This window comes from Tympanuchus pallidicinctus, unplaced genomic scaffold, assembly GCF_026119805.1.
Source record: "Tympanuchus pallidicinctus isolate F22 unplaced genomic scaffold, pur_lepc_1.0 scaffold1, whole genome shotgun sequence".
NCBI classification, from domain to species: domain Eukaryota; kingdom Metazoa; phylum Chordata; class Aves; order Galliformes; family Phasianidae; genus Tympanuchus; species Tympanuchus pallidicinctus.
The window spans coordinates 86029534-86054254 of NW_026294618.1; the positions used below are offsets into that span (position 1 = coordinate 86029534).

The 24721-nt window shown below is 36.6% G+C and overlaps 1 protein-coding gene across 6 annotated transcripts in view; it reads right to left on the bottom strand.

Moving 5' to 3' along the window:
* EML4 (EMAP like 4) overlaps positions 1–24721 on the bottom strand; it is a 153961-nt gene that overhangs the window by 24819 nt on the left and 104421 nt on the right. For 4 of the 6 annotated variants that reach the window (XM_052683424.1, XM_052683261.1, XM_052683342.1 and 1 more), the window contains 9 exons: positions 24577–24602; positions 24104–24136; positions 13184–13307; positions 8031–8180; positions 6449–6518; positions 5088–5198; positions 2852–2947; positions 790–924; positions 435–570 (listed from right to left, as the gene is read on the bottom strand). In XM_052683424.1, coding sequence (XP_052539384.1) covers positions 435–570; positions 790–924; positions 2852–2947; positions 5088–5198; positions 6449–6518; positions 8031–8180; positions 13184–13307; positions 24104–24136; positions 24577–24602 — 881 coding nt within the window. The remainder of the gene's footprint in view (positions 1–434; positions 571–789; positions 925–2851; positions 2948–5087; positions 5199–6448; positions 6519–8030; positions 8181–13183; positions 13308–24103; positions 24137–24576; positions 24603–24721) is intronic. The other 2 variants (XM_052683519.1, XM_052683166.1) reach the window with 1 other exon arrangement.

The window sequence follows — 24721 nt, forward strand, 5'->3', positions numbered from 1 at the left end:
CAAGACTTGAGTGCTGTCTTAATCAGACACTCCTATTTGCATAACTGCTGGATTACATTTTCCCTTCATACACAAGTCCTGTTAACAGTATCCCCTGGACTAAGTATGATATAACATAAGTCTTAAGAAACAAATGCAGCCTGCAGAATCCTCAAACCGAATCCATGGCCTCATTCAGACCACAGGATGAAAGGAAATATGATTAACTACACAGTTGTAAAATGGAAAACATTTAGATAAAGTTTAGTTTTCTTTCACTTTGGGCAAAGAGGAACTCCAGATTGTTATTAAGTCATCAAATTCATGAGACGTGGAGTTCAGCATCACTTGTTACTAATAGCCAGGTTTTTCTTCCTATTTTGTTTCTAATACAATTCTTTATATTTGTCTTCTACAGACTGTCTAATCTGTGATTAACTGTGAACGTATCCTACCTTTAGGTCCTTTTCCTGGAGTAGATTCTACAGTAGTTTTGCCCCATATAAGTATTATCCCACCTGAGTCTCCAGTGAGCACATCACCATTTCCCAAAAAAGCCAAACACTGAACAAATTTGGGCTTTTCATATTTCTGAAACAAAATAAGCAAGAGAAAGGGATAATTGCTTGTACTCTACATACTTAGAATAATGTATCCACACCCATACAATCCTGAATATACATAAATAGAATTAAACCTTTTTGTTGTTTGTTTACCACTCTGCTGAGGTGACAACAAAACAAATTTGAAGAAAGCATGAGCAGACGATTCTATTGATTTTAAACTGACCTGATATCAAGACATTCTTACCCCAAATATCCCTTGCTTCCTTGATAACGAATTGCCACTCCAAGTCCAAAAAAATATATGAGATTTGCCACATGTTATTATGGTATTTGCATCAGTTGGATGGAATTCTACAGCGAGCACAACTTCATTTGTAGTCTGAAATAAACCAAATAATATTTATTCAGATGTTCTATTCTACTTTTACTAGAAACTCATATAAAATCCTAGGTTTCAGAACATAGATAGGAGGAGCTACACAGGTTGTTCTATATATGAATGAATCTGTAAATTCCCTCCTAAACTGGTTGGCTGAATGACTGCACAAATCCTTTTCGTATCATCTCTTCATACTTGTTTTTTAGCTTGTTGTTTTTTAAAATCAAATCTCAGTAAAAAAGTCTGTGCTTTATATTCACTTTCCAAATCAGAAGAACTTTGCTTTTTAGCATAGCTAAGAATTTTGCCACGGGAACTGAGTGAAATACAAAAACACGTTTTAGTTTCTGCACAGACTTTTCTGAGTAACAAAACCGTGATAAAAATAACTCAGGCAACCGTAGCATACCAGGATTATATACATTATTCTCTTTCTGAAATTCTATAAAAATTCCTCTGCATTCTTTCTCTCTCCATAAAAGAGAGTCAAAAAGAAGCCTGCTCAATTCAAAGCTCTGAAACATACTGTACATCCTTTGTAGTTTTACTGGTCGCATATACTTCTACTGAATAATTAACACCTCAGCGAATATTATATCCCTACCAATGAATTTTACAAACAAACTGACTGGTCATTTTTCTGACTTATAAAGTAAACTCTACAAACCTTAATTTGAGGTAATTTTCTGGAGGCAATCATTCTGCATAACACTTACATAAATTCATTTATGCCCTTTTACTTCTATGGTATTTAAGCACATGCCTTAAAAGAGTATACTTAAGTGTTGCTGAGTCAGCACCCAGGCAAGAACTGTAGCTTGGCCTCATCCCACTCCAATATTTTTGGCTCACCTGAGGAGAACAATCTTCTTAAATTTAATTTGTTGTTTATGAATGCATTTAGCTCAAGGGAGGAAACTCTCTGCTCACACTGAACCCAGCTGTTGGTGAGGTGCTCAAGATATTCTAAGATAAAGTCCTAAACATGAATAACTGAAGCTGTCATGGCTGATTTGTTTGCTAGCCAGTTCTGAAGCACTAAGGACTGAAGGGTAAAGGTAAAAGTAGTCAGAACGCAATATCAATAAAATGGGAAAGGAAATCTACAGAATGTGCCTAATAGCTGGATATTTAATATCTGCAAGGAATTAAAATAAAAACAAAAGCTGACGTTTAATTACATTAACTCTTATAGAACAGTGCATAGTTACTATCGGTACACATGATTTAGGGAAAATGGAACCCCAAGACCTGATTTTTGAATTTGCAGGTTTGTAATCACATAGAAATGTTTGCTTATAGAGTATTTCACACACTGATTCATGACTAAAATAAATTTTAAAAAAACAAACCAAAACTCAGTTCCACATCTATATTTATCTGTTTGCTTGTTGCAAGCAAGATGTCTTAAAACTGGGAGTTCTGCAGCAAGTTGTTACTGGATTGGGTGTTGCCAGTGGAATTAGCTTCACACCAAAACTTCTCATCAACCAGAAATTCAGCAAGGGAATCAGGAAAGCAGAACAAATTGCAATCTACAGAAGTGTATCTACCCAACAAATCTATGTCTGCAACCTAATTCAGAGAAAAATGAAAATAAAATATACATATATTTTAATATAAAGAATTATACACAGAATCATCACTTCAGGTCCTTCAAAGTTCCCAGGAACTATTATTACTTTTTAATTAAGAAAAGACTAGAGGAGTGCTTTATTTAGATTAGCCCTTGGATAAGAGTAAAATTTAATTATGTGTTCCAATATTCAAAACTTTTCCAATGTACAAGTTAAGAACACATTTCTTTTGTGCCCTTATAAAACCCAGCAGTATTCTAATTAAGATCAAATTTGTGTCTCACAAAATTATTGTATTTTTGAGAATAAAAGCATTTGTACTTCAGAATAGGCATCTGTGTTATATTTACCTTTATTTCTGCTACTTTTGATTTTTTCAGCCAATCCCATACAGTGAGCATATGTTCATTAGAGTCATCAATTACACACAAATGAGTACCAGAATCCTAAAAGAAAACGGCAAAGAATTATCAAACCATATTCAGAAACAAGGCATAGCAGTAACATTTAAAAACCACAGGAGTAGAAATATAAATCAAGCAAGCCCTTTGTAAGGAATTATATGATAGTGTATCTGGTATCTCCTTTTTGCTTACAGGTAAGAAATATTTTTCCATAATCTCACAACAAATCAACATGTTTCAAAATACATTCTAGGAAAGCTTTAGAGTATCTTGCCAAATCTTTCCCTCCCCGTTCTTCTTTTTTTAAATTTTCTAAATAAATATATTTAATTATCATTCTAGTAGCATAAATGTTTCTCCCTTTTTCTATTCTGCAAATAGATTGTTTTTTCTCAAGTCTCAGAACACACAGTTCCAATGTGGTTTTCTTTCTTAACGGTGACCATCACAAACACAACTTTGCAGTATTAACATTCAGAAAGCACCTCATCTTTTTCCTCACAGACATTAAGTACTGACCAGCTTCGTTATGTAGTTGGTAAAACTGAATGAAGCAAGATAACACTTTCAAAACAAAATGGTGATTACAGGAGCAGAAAAATGTCACATCTACAGTGTTAAATACTGTAGATAAAAACTGAAACGGCTCATACTTGCACAAGCCAGCTGCTTCAAGCACATGTGTAGAAAGATTTGGAGGATGCCTTGTTTATTTTAAAGTTCATTAGTGCAGTTCAGACCATGTTCTCTAACAAATTATAAAACAGAGGTGGCTGAAATTTTTATTCCCCAATACTAATGCTATCATGAGCAGTACTACGCAAACACATTCCAGTTAAGTGGAAAAAACCCTTGAGAGAGCATTGGCAACTGCTTTTGTGTGGGTTAGGGGGATTATGTGATAAAAGCAGAGCTCTAGGTACTTCACATTCACTTTTTCAGTTTAATGAAAGCTAACATTCCAAATTCGTTAGATTGTTGGGTTTTTATTTTTATTTTCATTTTTCTTCTTCTTTTAATTGAATGGTGGCACATGCATTTATTTGCCTTAAAGTTAAAAGGCTCCTGGTTTGTTACAGTGATAGGAATTAGAAATTACAGTTTTCTTCTTACATAATTTTATGTTATACCTTACTTATAAAATAGGCTGTTTTTTTTTTTATATTTCATAACAGACAAAGAATAACTAACTGAGCAATGTTTTGATGTTCAGAAATATTCAGAAATAGCAGCAAGAGAGCATAAGCATTTATTTTTCAACAGGTATCTGAAGATGCTCAAAACTCAACTGGTCCTCCACAGTCCTACACAGCTTGCCCTGGATAAGGCAATCAGGAGAGGTCTCTTACCATTTAATCTGTTCTGTGATTCTGTGTAAGCAAAATACCGCTGGGTTTGGGTTTTTTCATGGTGTTTTTTTTTTTTTTTTTTTTTTTTTGTCTTTTTTTGTGTGTGTGCGTGTGTGTGTGTTTGTTTTGTTTTAAACAACAATTCTCTGTTGCTGCAAGAATAGCAGCGTGGATTTTCAGGAGGTTGATACCTCCTAGTGATTTGGTAAAAAAGCGAAGGCAGCTTAAAGATTAAAATACATGTATTGTACACAGAAAAAAAAACCTCAGCAGCAAATTGGAAATGAGAATTTTATCAGTGACAAACAACACAACACATTTTCATTTCTTACTATTCTGATAAATTTTGTGGGCACAGTAACAACACATAAGATTTGTATTATTCTATGTAAAATTACGAAGAACAAATTGATTTATTTATTTTTTTTTAATTTCCTGTTCATGGATAAAATCCTATTACAGCAGTGCAAGCAGCCAAGCTACCCTTTCCATCAGAGCCCACTAAAACATGTCCATGAAGATCAGTAACATGCTTGTTTTTAACATCCAAACAAATAAAAGCTCCGTCTTGTCCCACCCCATCACCAAGCCCAGTACAGGTTTCAATTTCCAGCCAAGGTATTTCTGTGCCTTCTATTTATTCACAGAGCTTGTTTGTTGCCACAACTGTACAACTGCAATTTCTGTTTTTCACCTCGCTCGTCAGCTGTTTTTATAGAGTACACTGAGACTTTACTAACACGCTTTTAATACCAAAGCAGGTCAGCAAGGCAGTCACATTCAGAAGGATCAGACAAATCAGTTATATACCCCAATAGCAGCATCTGTCTTACCGCTTTTGAAAAATCCAAGCACCCAACTCCACGCTCGAAAGTCCCCAGGCCGATAACCTGCAGTGTCACCAGGCTCACTGAGTCCCACACTCTAACATGGGGCTGCAAGGGCTGTGCAAAAGCAATGGGACAAACAGTGTCATCGACAGCAAAAGCATCCAATGAAGCCATCAGGTTATGACATGCTATCCAAGCAGCAAACTGGGGTGAAATGAGTTGTGTCAATGCTGCTGTTGGACTGTGTCTTGAACCTCAAGAGACAAGAATTGAGACAGCTTCTGCCCACTGCGTGGGAGCTACAGATATCATGTGGGCATTTGGTACTTGTGAACATAATGCAGTTTGAACATTGAACAAATAATGGAAGAGCTGTCTTGAATTTCAAACCCCAGACTTAAACAGCTTGCACAACTGAAAACATATTTTTTATAACATATTTTTTAAAACATAAAAGTATGCAGAAAGTAATATTGAAAAACACAACCCTAGTTGTACTGAGTCACCTAATTATAACCAATCACTCAAGGAAAACCTCCAAAGGTATATTTCATCTAACTACTACCCCAAAACAGGTTAGCATCATAAATCCAAAACAACTACAAAATAAGTAGGAATTGGCTTAGGGACAGCATTCACCATAAAAAAAAGACAAACCAAAACAGAAAAAACCACATAGTTAAGCAAAAGTTCAGTGGAAATTACAACAATATCTATACAATGCCCACAGAGATTTCTCAAAAAAAAAAAAAAAAAAAAAGATGTTGAACATTTGAGTAAGGGATGTACTTAAAGTGTTTCTATGTTTCAAGGCATCTGTGTTATTTTCTTTATAACCTTTGTGAAGATAATCTCATTATTCAACTTAGCTCACCGCGGACAAGAACTTTTAACTATGCTTGTCCTTAACTGAGCAAGCTTTCTAGCAAAGCTTGACGCACTTTCAACAGATTCCCAAAGTTGGTTTCCCTTCCCATGAAGCCTTATGAGCACATGGACCCACCGAATCGGGGTTTATTTTCCTCTGGGAGAAGAGTCATTGAAAGAGATGTAACAAGTGATGTAGCCTTACAAAACAATTACAAGGCTCACAGTTGCTTGCAGGATTAAATATGATTTTTCCATGTCACAGATTGAATACTATGAGCCTCTACTCTTTTTGATGTATGGCTGAGTGTCTATATGGTAATACCTATCACTAGAAATATATACTGTTAAGTTTGGAAATAGCAAAATATCTCACTAAATGCAGTGCATAAGAAAAACTGCAAACAGAAGGTGATCATGAAATTAAAAAGAAAAACAAAACAATTTTCCCTGATTTTCAAAACAAGACACTACTGCTCAACAGCTCTATTACTTACCCTTCCATCTTTATCCACTCCAGCTAACTGTCCTGTTGCAATTCTAATTTTGTCTGGATGAACTGCAAGACTAAGACAGACAGAAATATGACTTGCTTTTGCTGTCATCAGCCTTCAGAACTGAGAGGTTTTTTTCTTTTTTTCTCTCTTTTTTTTTTTTTAATTTTTATTTTTCAACAGAAGCCCATGAAGTCATTTGTGATCCTAGATCCCACTTTTAATGAGACAGCTTGAAAATTTTCTTTGTCAGACTATTTTGTCACATATAATACTGCAAAATCTTGTGTTAATCAGGCTTTTGTAATGGCTGCTGGCATACAACCAGGAGTGCCACAAGAGCCACCTCCACATGTGCTCAGAGAAATAAATCTCAGTTTTGCACTATACTGGGAGTCTACTGTAACAAAATACACATTGTCTCATGTTGAACTTCCTAGATATAGTTACCTGCCATTTTTATAAGCACTACAGCATACTTCATATGCCAAAGCTTCGGATAGCACAGGTTTGTGCTATCCAAAAAACAGCTAGGAGGATGGACAAGGGTACATGCACCCAGGAGTTAAGGACTACTGTCTCTAATGAAAATCTCCAATGTGGTACACTCTCAGTGTAAGTCAAAATCTGCTTTTGCTTTGAAGGTAATGTAAAAAAAAACAAAACAAAACAAAAACAAACAGATACAATAATTTCCAAGTCCACATCCTCTTACTCCTGCTTATTTTTTTACTAGCCTTGTCATTTGCTTCCTCTTTAAAATTATGAAGGTGAGGAAACTAAGACAACAGGCAAGACGGAACAGTAGGTGGGGGAATTAATAAGTAAGGATGGTAGACACCAAAATGTTTAAAATTCAGTCTAAGTTTCTGAAAGAATGTAAATAACACAAGTCTGGTGGCATTCTTCCCACAGGAAGCAATTACAGTTATGAAAGCAGGCTAGAAGAAAAGAGGTTTCGACAGCAACTCCTTTCTTCCTCTCAGGTATAGTAAGGATATACCATTCAAATCAAAGCTCTCTACTACTTTTCAGACTAATGTTGTGAAGTGACCAACTAACTACATTTGCATCAACAACGACATTGGCTTCAATTTTCCTGCTTTTATGTTTTGTTTGCAAGTGTCTTTCTCTTACCTCAGATGGTCTAAATACTTGGATGGGGCACTATTCAAAAAAGAGAAAATTATCATCTGTCTTCCATTTGATTTTCTAATTCTCCTTAAGTCTACAAATTGCCATATTGCCTTTAGCTGCTTGATCTAAAAATTTGGTTGATGCCAGTTTATAATTCTTGGAGTATGTATTTAGAACAACTTATTCAGATACTCTATCTCTAATCTGGCACTTCTAGATTGTCTACATATCTGGTTTTAAATTTAAGCCAGAAACACTAAGCTAGTGTGGAATACTCTAGCTCTGTTCAATTGTATAGTGTTCACTACAGTGAAATCTACTGAGACAAATGAAACAAAAGAATAACTACAATTATGATGATATTAATGAGATCACAGATACAGTAAAAGAATTAAAATAACGCCTTACTGAATTATGACACACGTACAAACAAATGTTTTATACTAACCATTTAACGCAGTCTGTATGACCCAGGTAGTGTCGTTGAGTTCTCTCTTCATAATTAAATAGTACCACAACTGATGCTATGAAATATACAATTTCTCCGGTAGGAAGGAGGTAAACATTGGCTCTACAATCTCTTCCACGGTATCCATATCTATATGCATATTTTTTAAGTCAAGGTTTTATAATCATTGTATATCACATAAAAATAAGAAACAACAACCGTAGAAAGGATGTTTCCTGGGGATCTCTTATGTCACAAAGTGCCATTTTTGTTTTCCTCTGAAACTACAGCACAATTTTAGTAACAGTTTAAAAATATACTAAAATTAAAAAAAAATATTAAAATAAAAAAATATATTAAAAAGAATCAAGACTTCAGAAAAGCGATCACTATTAAAAAGTGATAATCATTGATGTGAAAATGTAAGGCACTGGGGTAAAACAAAATGTAACTGCGTCACCTTACAGAAATTCTCAATGTGAATTTTCATGAGGTAGCAGCAGGATGTCACTATCCAAGCTTAACACCTTTAACAGCAGTAGAGTTGGGCACCTCCATGCTGGGGACCAGTACGTTGGCTCTGCTTGGCTTTTCAAAACAAGCATGTGAAAATTCCTTCAGAAAAATGCAAACTTTGGCACAGCAGCTGCCAAGTTCAGGAAATAGTGTTTTAGAATGCTTTAGAGTATTTTTCAAGCAAATAAATCTTGAAAGGAACTGATAGTAAAAAATAGTCTACCCTAAACAACCCAATATACATAAAACGGATGATTTTTCTAAAAAGCCTGCATTACTTTCCTGCCTCTACAACATTCAGAGTTTTTAAGCACTACAATCCAGACTTGGTTAGCCACGATCAAATTTTACTATAACTTGTTATTACTTTGAAACTGGTGCAACTTTCTCCATTTAGACTATTAATGTGGTGGTCTACTTGTTTTTCAAGTCCCACAGTCATTAAGTACTATTAAAATCATCACTCAGACTGCAGTAGTAGCTCTGAGACCTTAATTGTAAAAAACAAACAAAAAACCATCAAACTTTCCTGTTATGTCCTCCTGCACAACACACAAGACAGAGGTTCCCAATTCAGCACCAACTACATCTGCAACAAGAAAGAAAAAACATGCAACTTTAGCTGAAGGATTCCAAGCTCTTGGATAATCAGAAAGAAAGGACAAAGTCAAAGACCAACATGGAGAAATTTGAATGGCTCAAGCTAGCCGTCTCTTATTAAAAGCAGGCACAGTAGGCCAAATTTTGGAGCATCTAAACTAATATCTCCCCACTTGACAGCCTGGCCTCTGTTATTCTCAGACAAGGGCTACCTTTCTACCAAAAATACCACCACACCCCTCTCGATGTCACCCTCCACTCCCAAAAAACCCCCTGCATGCTACCAGCAAATAAAGTTATTTCCTCTTATGTAGTCTTATTAAACTACAGTAATACTATGCCACTATATCACTTGCAAAATTAAACAAAATCATTAAATACTGTAACTAAACCATGGTTTGAAGAGGGATAATGCATTCAGTCTTCAATTAAGTGCCTTAAGATCAAGGAAATGGAAACAGATTCCCATGTAGTAGAATAATACAGTGACTCTGAAAATGAAATTATTCACTGTTTTCTTTAACAAATGATATCAGGAGAAATACTGATGTAACAGAATGGTGAGATGAGAAGAAAGGATGCTTCTGATTCTTCTTTATCACCATTTAACTTCTCACCAATTTTTCCACATTTAAACATCAGTGGAACAAAAAGAAACTCTAGAATGGCCCTTTACAAAAGCAAAACAAAACAAAGTAAACTTTCAGAAATGATGGGCTATAAGCCAATGAAAATATTATTTCTATACAGAAACACAGAGAACACTAGTCTAAATGCCATCTCAAAGAAGAAAGGCAGATTGTGTTCATCTCCTGAATATAGCAAGGACTGCAATGGCAAGGATTTATTGAGACTGACATCTTTGAACATTCATCCTTTTGTAGCAGTTTAACATGCAAAGCTATGGCTAAATATTTTGGCATCCACTACTGAGCTTCAGTATTCACCAAGGCTGTAAAAATAAAAAAATTGTTTTCTCAGCCCATTCCTTTCCTTCAATCCCTGTACAAATTACAGTACCAAACAGTGGCAGCATTTTTAAGGGCATGCAAAGCCATTACCTGTTTTGCGAGAGAAATTTTTACTTTCCTCAAAACAGGAAGTGTTGCTGCTCCACAGAATGTCTTCCTGTCACCAAACTCTCAGAACAAAGTAGCAGAGGTGTATTAATATAATAATTGCCCTTTCTCTACAGAAAACAAACAAACAAACAAACAAAAACAACAAAAATAGCCACAAATTTGATGCTTAACTTATACTAAATTTCAATGTTTATCTTTCAGTGAGGCTGATGTTCCAACCAGGGAAATTCAGAGATAACCATCTTAATATTGTGAAGGCTTCTCACCAATCACAAGAACTGTTTTGCCATAAAAAATGATGTACTACACAGATTTTATTGTTTTTTTGTTTGCTTGTTTTGAAGTGGATAAGAATAGTCATGGTACCATGAAGTGATCTCATTGAACAATAGAATTTAATAGCATTGTTACTGCTGACTTGAATTATTCTTACAAAGAAAAGCACCAGTGCTAAAAATAAGCTTACAAAAAGGAGTCAGAAATTCCCTCCAGGAACTGAGTAACTTTACACTGGGAGAAGGAAGTTGAAAAGTCACTGTCACTCATTAGTAACACTAATGGTGATCTCAGCAGCTACTATATCAGCCCATTCTCCTATTATTAGGAATTCCAGAGATTCCTTAAACAATTCTGAATTGAAGCAAGACTGTATCATAAAGCAGGGATGTCCAAACTAAATTAAAATGAAATCACTCAAGAAGCAGACACACTCAAGAGCTCAGATTTCCCCATGAACTACTTTATCCTGCCAAGTCACTTAGTTCTTTTCCAAGTGACAGGGCAGGGCAAAGAACAGCAGGGTGTTTTCTACTGAACCTATAGTTCTGGCAATCATTTGTTGAAAATATTCCTACTCCCCAAAACAACAACAAGCAAACACCAAAAGCCCTACCCTACCTCAAAACTTTTTCCCTCTCTTCTTGCCTGGAAGATGTTTATTCTCACAGTTCATCATTTAGCCTGTAAATGGCATGCTACAGAAAGGTAATATAAAAGGCAAGCATGATTGTAAACAACCATCCAGAAGGTAACTGCTGGAGAAATAAAAGGTGTTTAAAACAAAGTATACAGATTGAACTATCGAACACTTGATTGCAAATCAAATGTTTCAGTTGCAAAAAACTGGCATCACTAAAATACCCTGTGAATCACTGTCCCATGTATTGTTCATCAAGTTCACAGGCTTCAGTCTGCAATTATATTTGAATTTTATGGCTGGCTTGCAGACGTATCAGCCTTTGCATGACTACAAGATTTGCAGCTATAACTTTGTGTCTCAAGAACCGAATGCCAATTTTGTTCAACATCATACAAATCAATATTATTGCTTAAAAAACTTCCCAGCTTTCTCCTCATTGTTTTCTTCAGCATCATATCTAAAAGATATTCTACAAACAGAAACATACCCGTCTCATTTAGGACTATATTTTCTTAAACAGACTGTAAAAACACGTGGGCATTTTGTTTACACAAGATATATTTCACTTTAATTAGCCCTCAGCAGAGAACTGGTTTAACCTGAAATTGAGGTCCTTGGACACTGAATAAGCATTTCCACACTGGGATTTGCACATACTTAGCTGATGGTATGATTTCATGATCAGCTTTCATCAGTCCAAACTTCTTGCTGCTGCTGAAAAAGTATGTCGGATCTTCCTCCAGTGTGCTGGTTGTGCTCCTTGTGTGTTTATGGAACAAATCAAATTAATGAGTTGATCCAGCTGAAAGTTAACTCCACAAAAAAGATTGCATTTCAGCCAGATCAGCAACTGACTCAATTCATTCCATGGTCATATTAGTGCCAGCATCAGCACCGAGGAGCGGTGACACTAGGAAAGGCAGGGCACCACAGCTTCATAAAGACTGAGTAAGAGCTCAGTTTTCTTTCTAATCAGACTAGTAAACCTAAATTCCTCCTTTATGTTCTAAGCTTTTACAATCTTTCTGCAAAGTTGAATGGACTCCACAATTGCTCTTCATAACTGAGTATCCAGTATCATTAGCTTCCCCCAATAAAAGCAGGAAAATAATAGGGAAATCATCTTTACTAAAATGACTAAGAAAGAATAGTTAAAAAAGATGCATGTCTTAGTTGCTATGGGATATGCTGAGAGAGCTCCTCTCTGTACACATCTCCTGACATAAGATAGTGCATCATCAATATTTCTAAAAATCTTATTGCTTTCAGCAAGATCAGAAGGATCAAGCTTCAGATTATTACATCAACTCAAGTGCTGTCTAGACATGTTCTTTTACAGAAGGACTAAAAAGCTTAATTATACAATCAAACCTTATCAGAAGATTCTGTAGAGATGGGAAGATATGAAAGAAGGCCCAAATGTGTGCAGAAGCATTTGTTATGAGCTCCAGATTTACTAAGCCTGAAGAATTGTTGTCAGCCACATAGCTACTCATCTCCTCAGAAAAAATTATTTACATAAAGTACACCGCTCTCCCCAGTAAATGAATCCCTTCAATTCAGAGTTGAAACAAAATTAGTGCAAAAAAATTTGGGCAGATGGCTACTGCAATCATTTCCCATAGACAGGGGCTATGAGAAATCTTGGATCTTATTCAAGAGCTTCTGTAGATCTAAAATCTCCAGTTACGTACACAAAATAAAAAATAACTGTGTTCCTGAATACAGTCTATCTTATAGAGAATATAGGGGAGGAATTTTGAAACTCAGGAGTTCTCCAAAGGCAATATTCTTCCTAAAAATAAACTGCACTTGGTTTCAACAGTAAAAAGTAAAGGTTTTCTGTTTCTGCAACTTAAAAATGTATTCTGAAGTACTGACAAACTGCTTTAACTGTTTTGCTATTGCTTTTTTGTTTGTTTGTTTTTAAATATCTTCCTCCATTGAAGACAAGGCTACATAATGAAGAAGAAAGACAAGGCAAGACAATAAAATCAAACAAGCCACCAAGAGATAGCTACTGATATCAAGGATACACCCACTCCAGTTTTAACTTTTCAGGAGGCAGCTCAGTCCTAATATCATCATAGTTTTCTACATCAGAAGGAATGAACATTGTGATTGGTCGACCCCGCATGAACATCTTGATATATTCTCCCTCTGTTGAAACAAACAAACAAAATCATATTAATCACATGGCAAGTTTATACATGAAAGGAGCACAAATGAAAGTAGTAGTAAGCAGAGGGTTGCAAAAACGATTCTGATACAACTATTTATGAGAAGTGAGCTTGTAAAGGCTTGGAACAACACACACACACACAACACAGGCACAGTAAGTGCTAGTTGAATTTACATAACTTTCTGAACGGACAGCATGTAACATTTTAGACATGCAAATTAAAGAGCTAAGATAAATTTTAAATCTAAATCAAAATGCAAAATTTAATAAATAAATAATCATGGAATCACTGAAGGATATGATCCTTCAGGCTGAAGTAGACCTCAGAAGGTCTTTAAGTCTGTCTTCTGGCTCAAAGCTGGATCTCCCAGAGCAGAGAAGGCACAGCCCTGCTGGGCACCTGGCTGCCTTCTCACACTCCCAGGGCCTTTTCTGCAGAGCTGCTCTTTCAGCCTCTTCATCCCCAGCCTGCATCCCTGCTGTAGCTATTCCTTTACATGAGCAGGACTTGGCGTTTCTTCTTGCAGTTCCATGAGCTGCTTGCAGGCCTACTACCCCTCCAGACTACCTAGTAGTAAATGAGATTAGATCCTACGAGGGTTTTCCTTCTACTATTAATAAAATAGCAATTTTCTAACTTTAAAAAAAATTTAAAAAATTCCTACAAATAAAACTTTCAAAGACTTACTATGGTCTTTAAACTCTACATGTGCAGCAAAAATAGCAGTGTAACAATTAAATCAGGCCTCAAACTTACAAGAATAACTGCCAATACCTTCAACTCCACTGACACAGGAATTGCATTTCAAAATATACTGATTAAGGGGGACTCAAGTATTTCACAACTTTTGCATCAATTAAATGTTTTTTAAAAATCACACTTCCTTTGATCGCTTCTTTGGTGATTAGTATCCACTGTTAATGTTAATTTCACAAACCTAAAGTAATATAATACTTTGTTAAGATGCTTTTTTTTTTTTTTTTAAGTAAAATTTGAAAACCATAGCAGAGAGAACTCAAGTGTTCCCCAAGTGTAGATGGCTGATTAAGACTGAAGTAGAATAGCTATGGATTTGTAATATAATTCGAAGAACACTCCAATCACATTTGATGTGACTAATATCAAGCTATAAAAGTAAAAATCTCAGGACAATTGCTTTTATATTACCTTCAAAAAATAAAGATGAGACAAACTTTCTATAAATGCCCTGGTATTACCAGTATTTCCTGAATTAAGTTGCAAGATTATTATCCAGATTGCACGGATGTGAAATCTGTGTTTTGCACCTAAAACATCTACAGATCAAAATTATGAGAAACTGAGCTTTATTCCCACTGAATTATATTTTAATAGCTCACTCCAAACTTGGAGATCTATAAAAGCAAGAGAAAGCAGATGCAAAGACTGACAGTTATGAGCCATATCAGAAACATATTCACCAACCTCAAAGCCAGTGTCCTCGTCCTCTCTGAATTTGAAATATCTACACCATTTAGATTACAGAGACATGATCTATCTGATAAGAAACAACTCACTTCTATCTTACAGCCAGAATAAAATGACAGGGAAAAATTTGCTACTATTTTAATCCACTAAGTACGCAAAGCAGTCTTGGACAGAAAAATACACTCCAAGTATTTCTTTCATTCTAACTGAAAACTCTTAACGAGGTCAATGAATCTATGCATCTCAAGACTTTCTCTCACATTCAATATTCACTCTGAAGATTTCATAATATTGAAAGCTTAATTTGTCAGAAAGATGTTTTGTGTTTTTGTTTTGTTTTGTTTTTTTTTGCTCTTGGCAGTTGATTGATCAAACAGCAGTTTGATTTCCTGATGTTTTTACAGTTTTAAAAAAGTTTTTTTTTCTTATTTTTCTAAGTCAACTGTCTGAGGAAGCAGATCTCAATTTATCAAATATACTGAGTTCTCAGCCTTACAAGATACGATTAATGTGACTCATTTTCTACTTCTAGTGTGCTGAAAACAACCTTCTGAGACCGTAACTGATTTTACTTGAGTCTTGAGTCTCTCTTAATCCTGTTAGTATGTATGTTTGCTCTGCCCTGGAGGCAAGAGATGAGAATTTTCCTGTTATAGTCCAAATACGACTGAAAGCCAGCACACGAGCTGAGAAAATTCTTCCTGTACAAAAACTGCTAATAACGGAGTAGTGTAAAATTAGCATATGCATAAAGGTTTTTCCTTACTTTTGATATTAATACAATGAAAGTAGAGCCATTTAAGTATCAAAGGAATCAATACAAAGAAGATGAAAAACAGTTGTCCCACTTCTTTCCAAGAACAAATACAAATTCTTTGAACAAGACCTCTGTGAGTCTGTCCATTGACAACAGTAGAAAAATTGCCTCAGATCAAATAACAAAGAACAAAGGAAATCACTTCCCAGTAGCTAAACTAAAAACAATAGTTATTTTGAATGTACACCGCTTAAGTACATTGCTGAGAAAAGCAAAAGATCTGTGTTATCACTGGTTTGACACAAATGTTTAGATAATTATCCTAAGTACGCCTCATTTTTCCACCAAAGTATTTTTACAGTATATTCTTTGTAAAAAAAGCAGTACTGATCAACACAGAGAATAAGTTATCAATAACGGTCTACCTATTGAAGTCTGGTGCTTGTGCTCTTAAATGGCAACACTGTGTTTTAAGAAAGATCGTTCATTTCACAAGTCAAATCATTAATTTAATGCCAGGCTTGGCACTCCTGGTTCCATACAGTCAGCGCAAAATCATTCCACAAATTCAGCTTTCAATTTCCCATTGCTGCTTAGAACGGCAGAGACAAGCTGCAACAGAGACGCATATGGATGGAGGTAGCTGCACCTGTTGGACCCTACAGACAAGGAACTTCAAGTGGAATTTAGTCAAGTCTTTGGCCTCTGAAGTCTGGGGAAAAGCCTGTCTGCAGGGCTGTCAGATACAAGCTAGCTCTCTGAACTGCCCTATAAAAGAAAGAACATTTTTGGCTCTTATTAGCTAGCTGTGTGTATTCAAGATCATCTTTGAACATACACATTTAACACACTTGTCAGAGAGACACAAAATGGGTATGACTTGATTAAGCCTCTCTCTACAGAAGGGGAGGGGCGTAAGAAAAGCAGGCAGACAAAACCCATTGAAATGTTTTTGTCCAAAGCTGTAAATTTCCTTTCCTCAGAATAACCTGTGGGGCAGATATAATATTAATGTAAAAATCTTTTGAAATACTGGAGAGGAATGGCAGCATATCAACAAAACCATTCTTCAGAGAAACTAATTGCCTAAGGCCAAATTTTTGTAAATGCAAGTTTAGAAAACCAGGAATTTAACTCTTTCTTATCACACTGGCTCAAGTGCATATTCAAGAGCGCCAGACAATCTGCTTATTTTCTGCTTTCTCAGTTTCCAGTTACAAAGCAGTATGTAACTTTTTTTTTTTCCTTCACTTTTTGGAACTAAAGATTCTTTCCTATCTATCTCATAACAGAAATATGGATAAATGGGTATTAGGAGGAAAGAAAGAAATTTTAAGGAACTTGGAGGCGAAAAAAAAAAACCAAAAAAACAGAAATCCTTGTCAATTCTGTGTCTAGTAGTATGAAAACAGCAGGTATCACAGAAAAACAATCTCTGCTCCTCATGAAGAGATGTTCAGACTCCAACATCCACTGCACAAAAGCATTTTGAGGGCAAGGGGAGCAGGAGGGGAAACTTCTAAAATCCTCTGCACTCAAAAAATGATTCTCCGGCGTCTGCTGTCCTACCAGTGCTTCCAAATATGGGTCACATCCACCTAAGAGCACAGCTCCAGACCTGCAGTCAGCACACCCAGGTGCTGTGTAACTGAAGAGCTCAAGCTCAGAGCTGCTGCAGAAGGAAGAGTCACGCAGCCGTATTGCTGCGGCTCTGAAGGCCAGCTCTTGTCTGGGAACAGCTGGAGCTGCTTTTGTGCGGCTTTGAGCTTCAATCCACAGCCCTTGCCAGACTTGCTTGGCTGTGCAATAATTCACCTCTAGAGCCTCAGCTATGTCTTTGCACAAGTGCCAGGGGACATCGGACCAATACTCCCAGTTTTGTGCGCAGGATCAGCTCAGGCTTATGAACCTCACATGGGAGCCCTCCAGCTGTGCTGAACCATGCAATCTCCACGCAGAGCTCCCCAGAGCTCTCTGGCTGAGTTAATAATTTCCCCAGAGATGCAAAAATACATGATCCAACACACATCCTGCTATTTGACTGTCCTCTTGCATGATAAAATTTCAGTCTGGCTCCACATAGCCATAAAATTTGCCTTTTATGAACACTGGTGTCTATAACTGCCTGACATACTACAGAGGAGAGCTTACCAGAGTTTTGAGGCATTATTTTTTCACCCCCCCCTAAGGTTGTGTATGTCTGTTAGAATTACTTCCAACACACAATGGAATTGCATTTATGTTTTCATAATAAGAGGTTCAACCTTTGTGTGATGAAGTAGCACGTTAGAGTCCTTTTACTTACCATCTCGTTTTGGCAAACAACCTTACAGGCTTTTATAGCTAAAACATCACTAACAAGTCCTGCACATATGATCTTGCACTTTGAATAATTTAATTTTATCTCCTCCTGCTCCAGACTTCAGGAACATCTAGGTCTTCCTGTATTAAATCTCCAGCTTCCACTCTATCGGTTTGGTCACTCAGCTTCACGTCATCAGCGAAATTTCCTGTGCTAAGTTCATTAGTGTAAACACTAAGCCAAATAGGTCCCAGCAGACTGAAAGCAGACACTAGCAAGCAGAGTATCTGCTCTCCTGAGGGTTCTCTGAAAGTTTACGGCCTGCTAAAAAGAGAAGAATAAGTCTGTTGGTGAAACAAGGTGCTGCTATAGAGAGGGACCCAGGAAGCCTGCCTGATCTGCAAGCAAACAAATGCATCTTGCTGACTGCCAAGGAACTACTGGTTCATGCTGCTCCAAGAATCTAGGACAAAACTTAACTAGAGAACTGTGGACAAACAGAATGCAAGGACCAAGGAAATTCTGCAAAATCTCCTTATATCAAAACAAGATTCCCATTAATACAGACAAACTTTTAATCAGGTCTTGTGGAAAATGAGAATGCTGCACAAAGGAAACAGTAAAATTCCACTTCATACAAAGCTGGTTAATTCACTCTTGGAACTGACAGTTTAAAACCCAGGAATTCATGGAAGAAGCTGGAAGGTAACAAGTGAAAAATATTGCAGGTGAAAACACATCAGAAATATATGGCAATACAACCCTCTGAAGGGCTGAAATCAGTGCTTACATGAAACTAGCACAGGAAGCCTCATGCTGTCACACTTAAGCAATTCATTACTTTGTGAATCATATTCTCAGGGGAATACGGATGGTTTCCAGGCAAAAATGAGGAAAACAAGTAGGAACTGAAAACAGCAGAAAAAAAGATCAAAGAAATATTTATAGAGAAGAGAGGTTCAGGAGACATGAAAGCTACTGCTTATACCCTTCTGAAATTTGAAGACAGTGATGTAGCTAAACCAAGATCCTGACTTCCAAAAAAAACAAGGCTCCATATGAAATTGTCCAGGAGCACACAGTGGTTTCCTAGAAGCACGTGAGAAGACCTAATTGTCTCTTACTGATTTCTACAAGACCAGAGGAAATGTTAAAATGCATTTTGTATCACTATTCATCACACCTTAGGCAGACTCTGGGGAAGCTCCCTAAGTCTGAACTGTAATTAAGTGCTTTCCAGCTAGAAAATGTATGCATAATTGGAAGTCTAACATGCATACACAGTTGATGTTTATTTATATATGTGTGTGCCTAGAAATAAATAGTGGATAAATGACAATTGTTCATCTAAGTAATTCTTAAGAAACCATTAGCACAATTGGACCTTGGAAACTATTAATGACTATTTGAGGTCTGGGAGAGCAAGGGAGAGGTCTGGGACTGGCACATCAAAATATGTACCTCAAAAACTGCATCTCAATTCTATTTGCATTTATCATCTTAATCTCATCCTTGGAGCAAATTACCAGCAACCAAAAACCCCATGTGTCTCCAGCTAGCTTGGCCAAGCAGAACTCTCTAATAACATACAATAATCTACCACATCCAGAGTACATTTATTAATCTGTCTTCACGTTCTAGCTGCTTGACCAGTGAAGTTATGCTTTTTAATACTACAAATAGCTTCTTTCCCACAGGCTTTCTGCCTTCAGGCCTGTGTCCAAGAACTCCATAGGACCACTAACCTGAGGGACAAAGGCTTAACAATCCTGTTTCTAATTTAAACCAATGCTAACTGCACAGAGAAAAAATAAAACTGCATTCAGTCAGCATGCCCAGATCACTGCATTTTGTGTTACAGGGGTCCCAAACAAGGTAGCTAGTCTGCCTGCTCCATCCCAACTCAAGTATCAGAGGCAGAACCAGAGAAGCAGGCAGGCACTGTCACTGCTAAGTGCTGCTGCAAGGCAAACAGTCTGAAAAAGCAGCTAGAACAAAGACCTGACTGGGTTTAGAATCATTTAATGGTTTTGTCTTGAAATTTCTTAACAGATCTTTGGTTAATAATTTTACATAATGTGATATGAAAATCATATGTGGAAACTCCAGCTATCTAGATAGTAATAAGTTATCATTCACGTTGAAGTAATTCAGGTGTAATAGTAACTAGCTTTTTCCTGTAAAAAAAAAATAGACTTGCAAAAAACAATACTGCACACAAGTAACTCAGTAGGACTAAACTCAATATCTAAAACCTTCCTGCTTAAAGAATTAAGTCCTGACTTCTTCAGAAATCAGTGATAAAACTCACAAATACATCAAAGCAAATTTATTTTTCTGACAGTACTGATGTTTTTTTAATAACATGCACTGTGCCCATACAAGGGCCAGAAGCCCAAAGAAATATGAGAGACCAGGTCACTATTTGCCTTCAGATACCTGAACACCTTCAATAAGCATCTCTCTGTCTGATAACAAAACCGTTCTGAAATAGTTACTGGATTTTGTGCTCTCAGTGGACAGGACACACTGTCAGCAGGGTAAATATTTCCACTGTGAGTTTCATTGCCCTTTTCTGTGAAGCTAGAACTACAGCGCAGTTAAAACTAACAGAAGAAAAAGTACTGGAAACTAACATAGCACAATCTAAAAAGAAACAAACTTAGGAATGCAGTGAATGTTTTTCATTAATTCTTTCACATATGGTTTTTATTGCCATCCAAAAATGTCTAAATGTCTCTTATTACATTATAATAAATGAACAAGGGATTCGTGTACAGAGCTGCTATCACTGAAATTCAAACTCAAGTTTAGAATCTCAGTGAAAAAATTACCTTTTATCTGAAAAAAAACCCACCAACAATACAAACAAACCAAAACCCCCAAACCAACAGGTTATTTAGCTCTTGCAAATAAAATATGAATTCTTTATGATTAATACTTTAAAAAATATCTCCTGAAGTAAAAATCAAGATAGCCTTTATAGGCAATTATAAGCACCTGCTGGTAAAGAATTTAGAAAAAGTTCAGTGTCCTTTTAAGATTGTAGCAAGCATCTGCTTGTTCCATCCATAACTTTATTGGATTTTCAGAGAATTTTAATACTTCTTAGTATTTGACTTTATTGGAAAAAAAAATTGTCCTGGTTTGCAAGGAGAAACAAAGAACCTAACCCCCAAACCTCTCCAGCATACATATGGAAGCGTGTCTAATACTTCCCTCATTGGATTGGCATTACAAAAGCATTCCTGCATTGCATCTGCTTCAGCATATGCCCAGATGCACGGATCTCAGGACTAACCTTAATGTACAGCAGGTGCAGCTCAATCCATGTGAGAGAGAGGCACCGAGGGAGCAGTATCAGGTGCTGCAAGAGAAGGTATGACCAACACTGCTCATATGTATGGCCTCAGTGCTATGTGAGGAAATTCAAGAGATTGCCCAGGAGGCAGATACAGACTGTGGCTGCTGGTAGGAGAGGGGCACCCAGATCTTGGGGATGTTCACATGCAGCACCCACCGTGTGCTCTCTGGGGGCTCCGTGCCAAATCAGATAAAGCTAATGCCTTTCATCTGCTGAAACTCATCTAAGATTAATTCTCAGGTATTCCTCAAACCTTTCATTTTCACAGATAATACTTCAACAGAAATCACAATGAACATACGCGGGTGGTCACAAGACAGGTAATACTGCTGCTAGATATATAAGGTTCCAAGAACTAAGTATGCAAAACCACATTTCTCTGCATTTTGTGGCATTCTAACACAGTGACAAATTTCAAAGTATCTTCTTAAATAATCTGAATCAATAAAAGAAAGCAAAACTGATTCCACAAATGGTCACAGCTATGCAGGACGGTCATCTTCCATCCCATTACTGCCTGCAATTATCTTCTGCTACAATAATTTGCTATGTTACTGTTTCCAAGTGCATAAAGGCAGAAAAAGGACTTCTTTGTCAATCTGTTTTGAAGCCGGATGGTTTGCACACCAGCAGCGTCCTACAGCCCCTGCACACTGAAGTTAAGAAGTGCAATCATTAGCGTAGGAGGTGTGTGCTGGGGTACACAGTGAGGCACATGCAGCCCAGCAAAAGGAGCAGCTCAGGCGAGCTGCAGGAACCTAATTAACAGCACACTACAGACTTGTTTTTAGAGGTAAAAGCTGACAAGCCACAAAAGAGTGTCTGAGCTGCTTGTCTCCTCTTTGGTTTGCAAAACAGGGAGGTCTCGCAGAAAAGCAGCAGCTGCAGCTACCCTCCATCCTATCCTGCTCAAGCCAAATCTGTCCAGTTGCAAGGATCTGCCTTCTGAAATCACATTAACCACTGAATGCTGAACGTTCTGACACTTGAGTCAAGATGTCCATTGTTAATTGGATATTAAATAGCAACTATCTTGTAGAGAACTGGTTTAAAGTCACCTGCCCCAAACATGTTGTTGCACTGCAGAGAACTGGCTGAGCATTAGCTGAGCATTTCTAAGATGATACTGGGAAGGGGTGGGGGGTGAAATCCCTCTGCAACTACCATAGCTTACAAGTGGTTACTTCTGTGATAGTAAACCCAAAACAAAATCTAACACATAACCCAACATAGGCATACACAGAAAGCTGATATAAAATACACATACAACTGTCATAAAATACATCCATTGGTCCATATTAAAAAAAAAGTCTTTGTAGGTAGAACCCTTCTAATTGCAAATTTGTTAGTGTTAAAGGTATAGTGATGTTTTGACACTATTTTACACTTTAAAAACATTAGTAAATGTGTTTTCTGTGATGAGACTTTCCATCTTCACATGGGGTCACTAATCCACATCATATTTCTCTTTCATTCAGCCAGGCTCAGAGCAAACTAAGGCATGACACGCACAGAAAGGTACCCATTCATCATTCAGTGAAAGTTCACATCATCTGCAGTAACACAATAAATAGCAGAGAAACATCAAGGCCACGTACGTTATAGCCACCAAGATGAGAGAACTGAGAGACAGCCCATCTTTGGCAGGACGTGTAGAATTGTAGCTGCATATTTTCAGGAAAGGATTAGTATTCAAGGTACTTTAGCTGTATGCAACTTGGTATTGTAAAGCTGTGTATTTTAGCAGGTATTTTTAGTGTGACTGGTTTTTTATTTTTATTTTTTTTTTAATTCTTGCAAAGCTAAATTGCAGCTGGTCTGAAGGGTACAGATTAGTTTTCTTTTTATAGTAACCATTGCTACACGTGGTTCTACAGCTGGTGGGTGTTAGGAGCCCTGGCATTAAGCAGCATTCCTGCCGCTTACGCATCCCTTTTTACTCCTATTGTCTTCAAATGATGCTTTAGATATAAATCAATTTAGAATATTTTATATCTGTAATTTCTCTGTAAATTAGAAAAAAAAGTAAAGTTACTGGATTTGAGTTAATTTTCTGCACATTAAAAGAATTTATGCTAGCTTCCAAAAATCTTGACTGTTTTGTTTGAAAGAAAATTCAAAGGAGATTGAAAGTAATCAAACTGTTTATAATGTAGTTTCGCTTGCAGCACACAGTTTTGAGACTACAGATTTGTTAATTAGCAGCAAAAAAAGCATGAAACAAAACCTCTGTGCATAGATTGATATTGTGTACAGCATGCACTTAGGTAACATGCTTCAGTTTTGAAACTGCATGCTTTAGTACAGTTTGCAGGACATCAAAGCAGAGTAGTTTGGTGACACGAGAAAAGGATTTCTTCTATTGTCACATTCCATTATGATCAGAGGGATGGCTCCTTTTCCTGACTGAGCAAGCCAGCAGCAGCAGGTAGCCACAGAATGCAAGATTGATCGATATAACAGCATACACTTTTGGAGAGAGTCATTTCTCATGTTAGGAAACTATATGAGAACCTTCAGGTTCTGTTCTTGTCTCATCAGCATGTGTATGTTTTAATATTGGCAAGACAGAAAGCTGAGAAAACAAATCTTTTAGTTGGCAGTTCTTAATAATCTGATATCTTAGGCAACAATGCAAGACTTGAAGAGCCTTATTTAAACACATTCCTCTCTAAGAAAATTACGCATGTAGTAATTTATTTTAGTCTACTCCAATAATCCACCTTGTATATATTAATATGCACATTGTAATCTATTTAAATAAGAAAGTTGAACTATTTCATTTAGGTGCTCAGAGTTTTTAAGAGATCATGCATTGATGCTCTTTGTTTGTGAAAAGCCAAGTAAAAGATTCACAAGAGAGGTAAATTAGAAAGTGACCAACGGGCATAGCTTAATTCTTACCTTGGCTGTTTTTTTCACGAGTTGACATTTTTGCTGGTTATGGGACAGAAACAAAATATCTTAAAACTATTTCTAAATTCTCACTCTCACCTGTGCTTGGATGAAGACTGGCACACAGTTTAAAGCTTAATTTTTTTTTTGCTTTCTTAACCTCTCTCCATTTACAAATATACATAGACGGAAAAATAGAGCACAACCCAGAGAAGTAAAATGAATCTTCCCACCACCCACCAAAATTCTCTGTCCTATCTAAAGATCCAGTTTGATGAGGCATTATCCATAATTTCAAAGACTTTTACAGAGGCCTTGAGTAAGGGTTGGCAAGATCAGTCTTTGAAGTAAGCAGCAACTCAATTTTAGCTCTGCATCCCTGTTTCAAAACCACAATTCGTAATGCATTTATTTACAAGAAATACTATTCAGTTAAAAATAATTTTTTTCATATTTATTTAAAAATAAAGTTTTTTATTTACCTTGGCTGATGATGACATCTTTGTGCCTAGGGAAAAATTCAAAGTTTTTGTTAGGACTTCACGAAACCCATATAATCTACTTTTATATTTTATTCCATTTGGTACTATACAAAGACTCTCAGAGTCTGTGTGTAATGTAACTGTA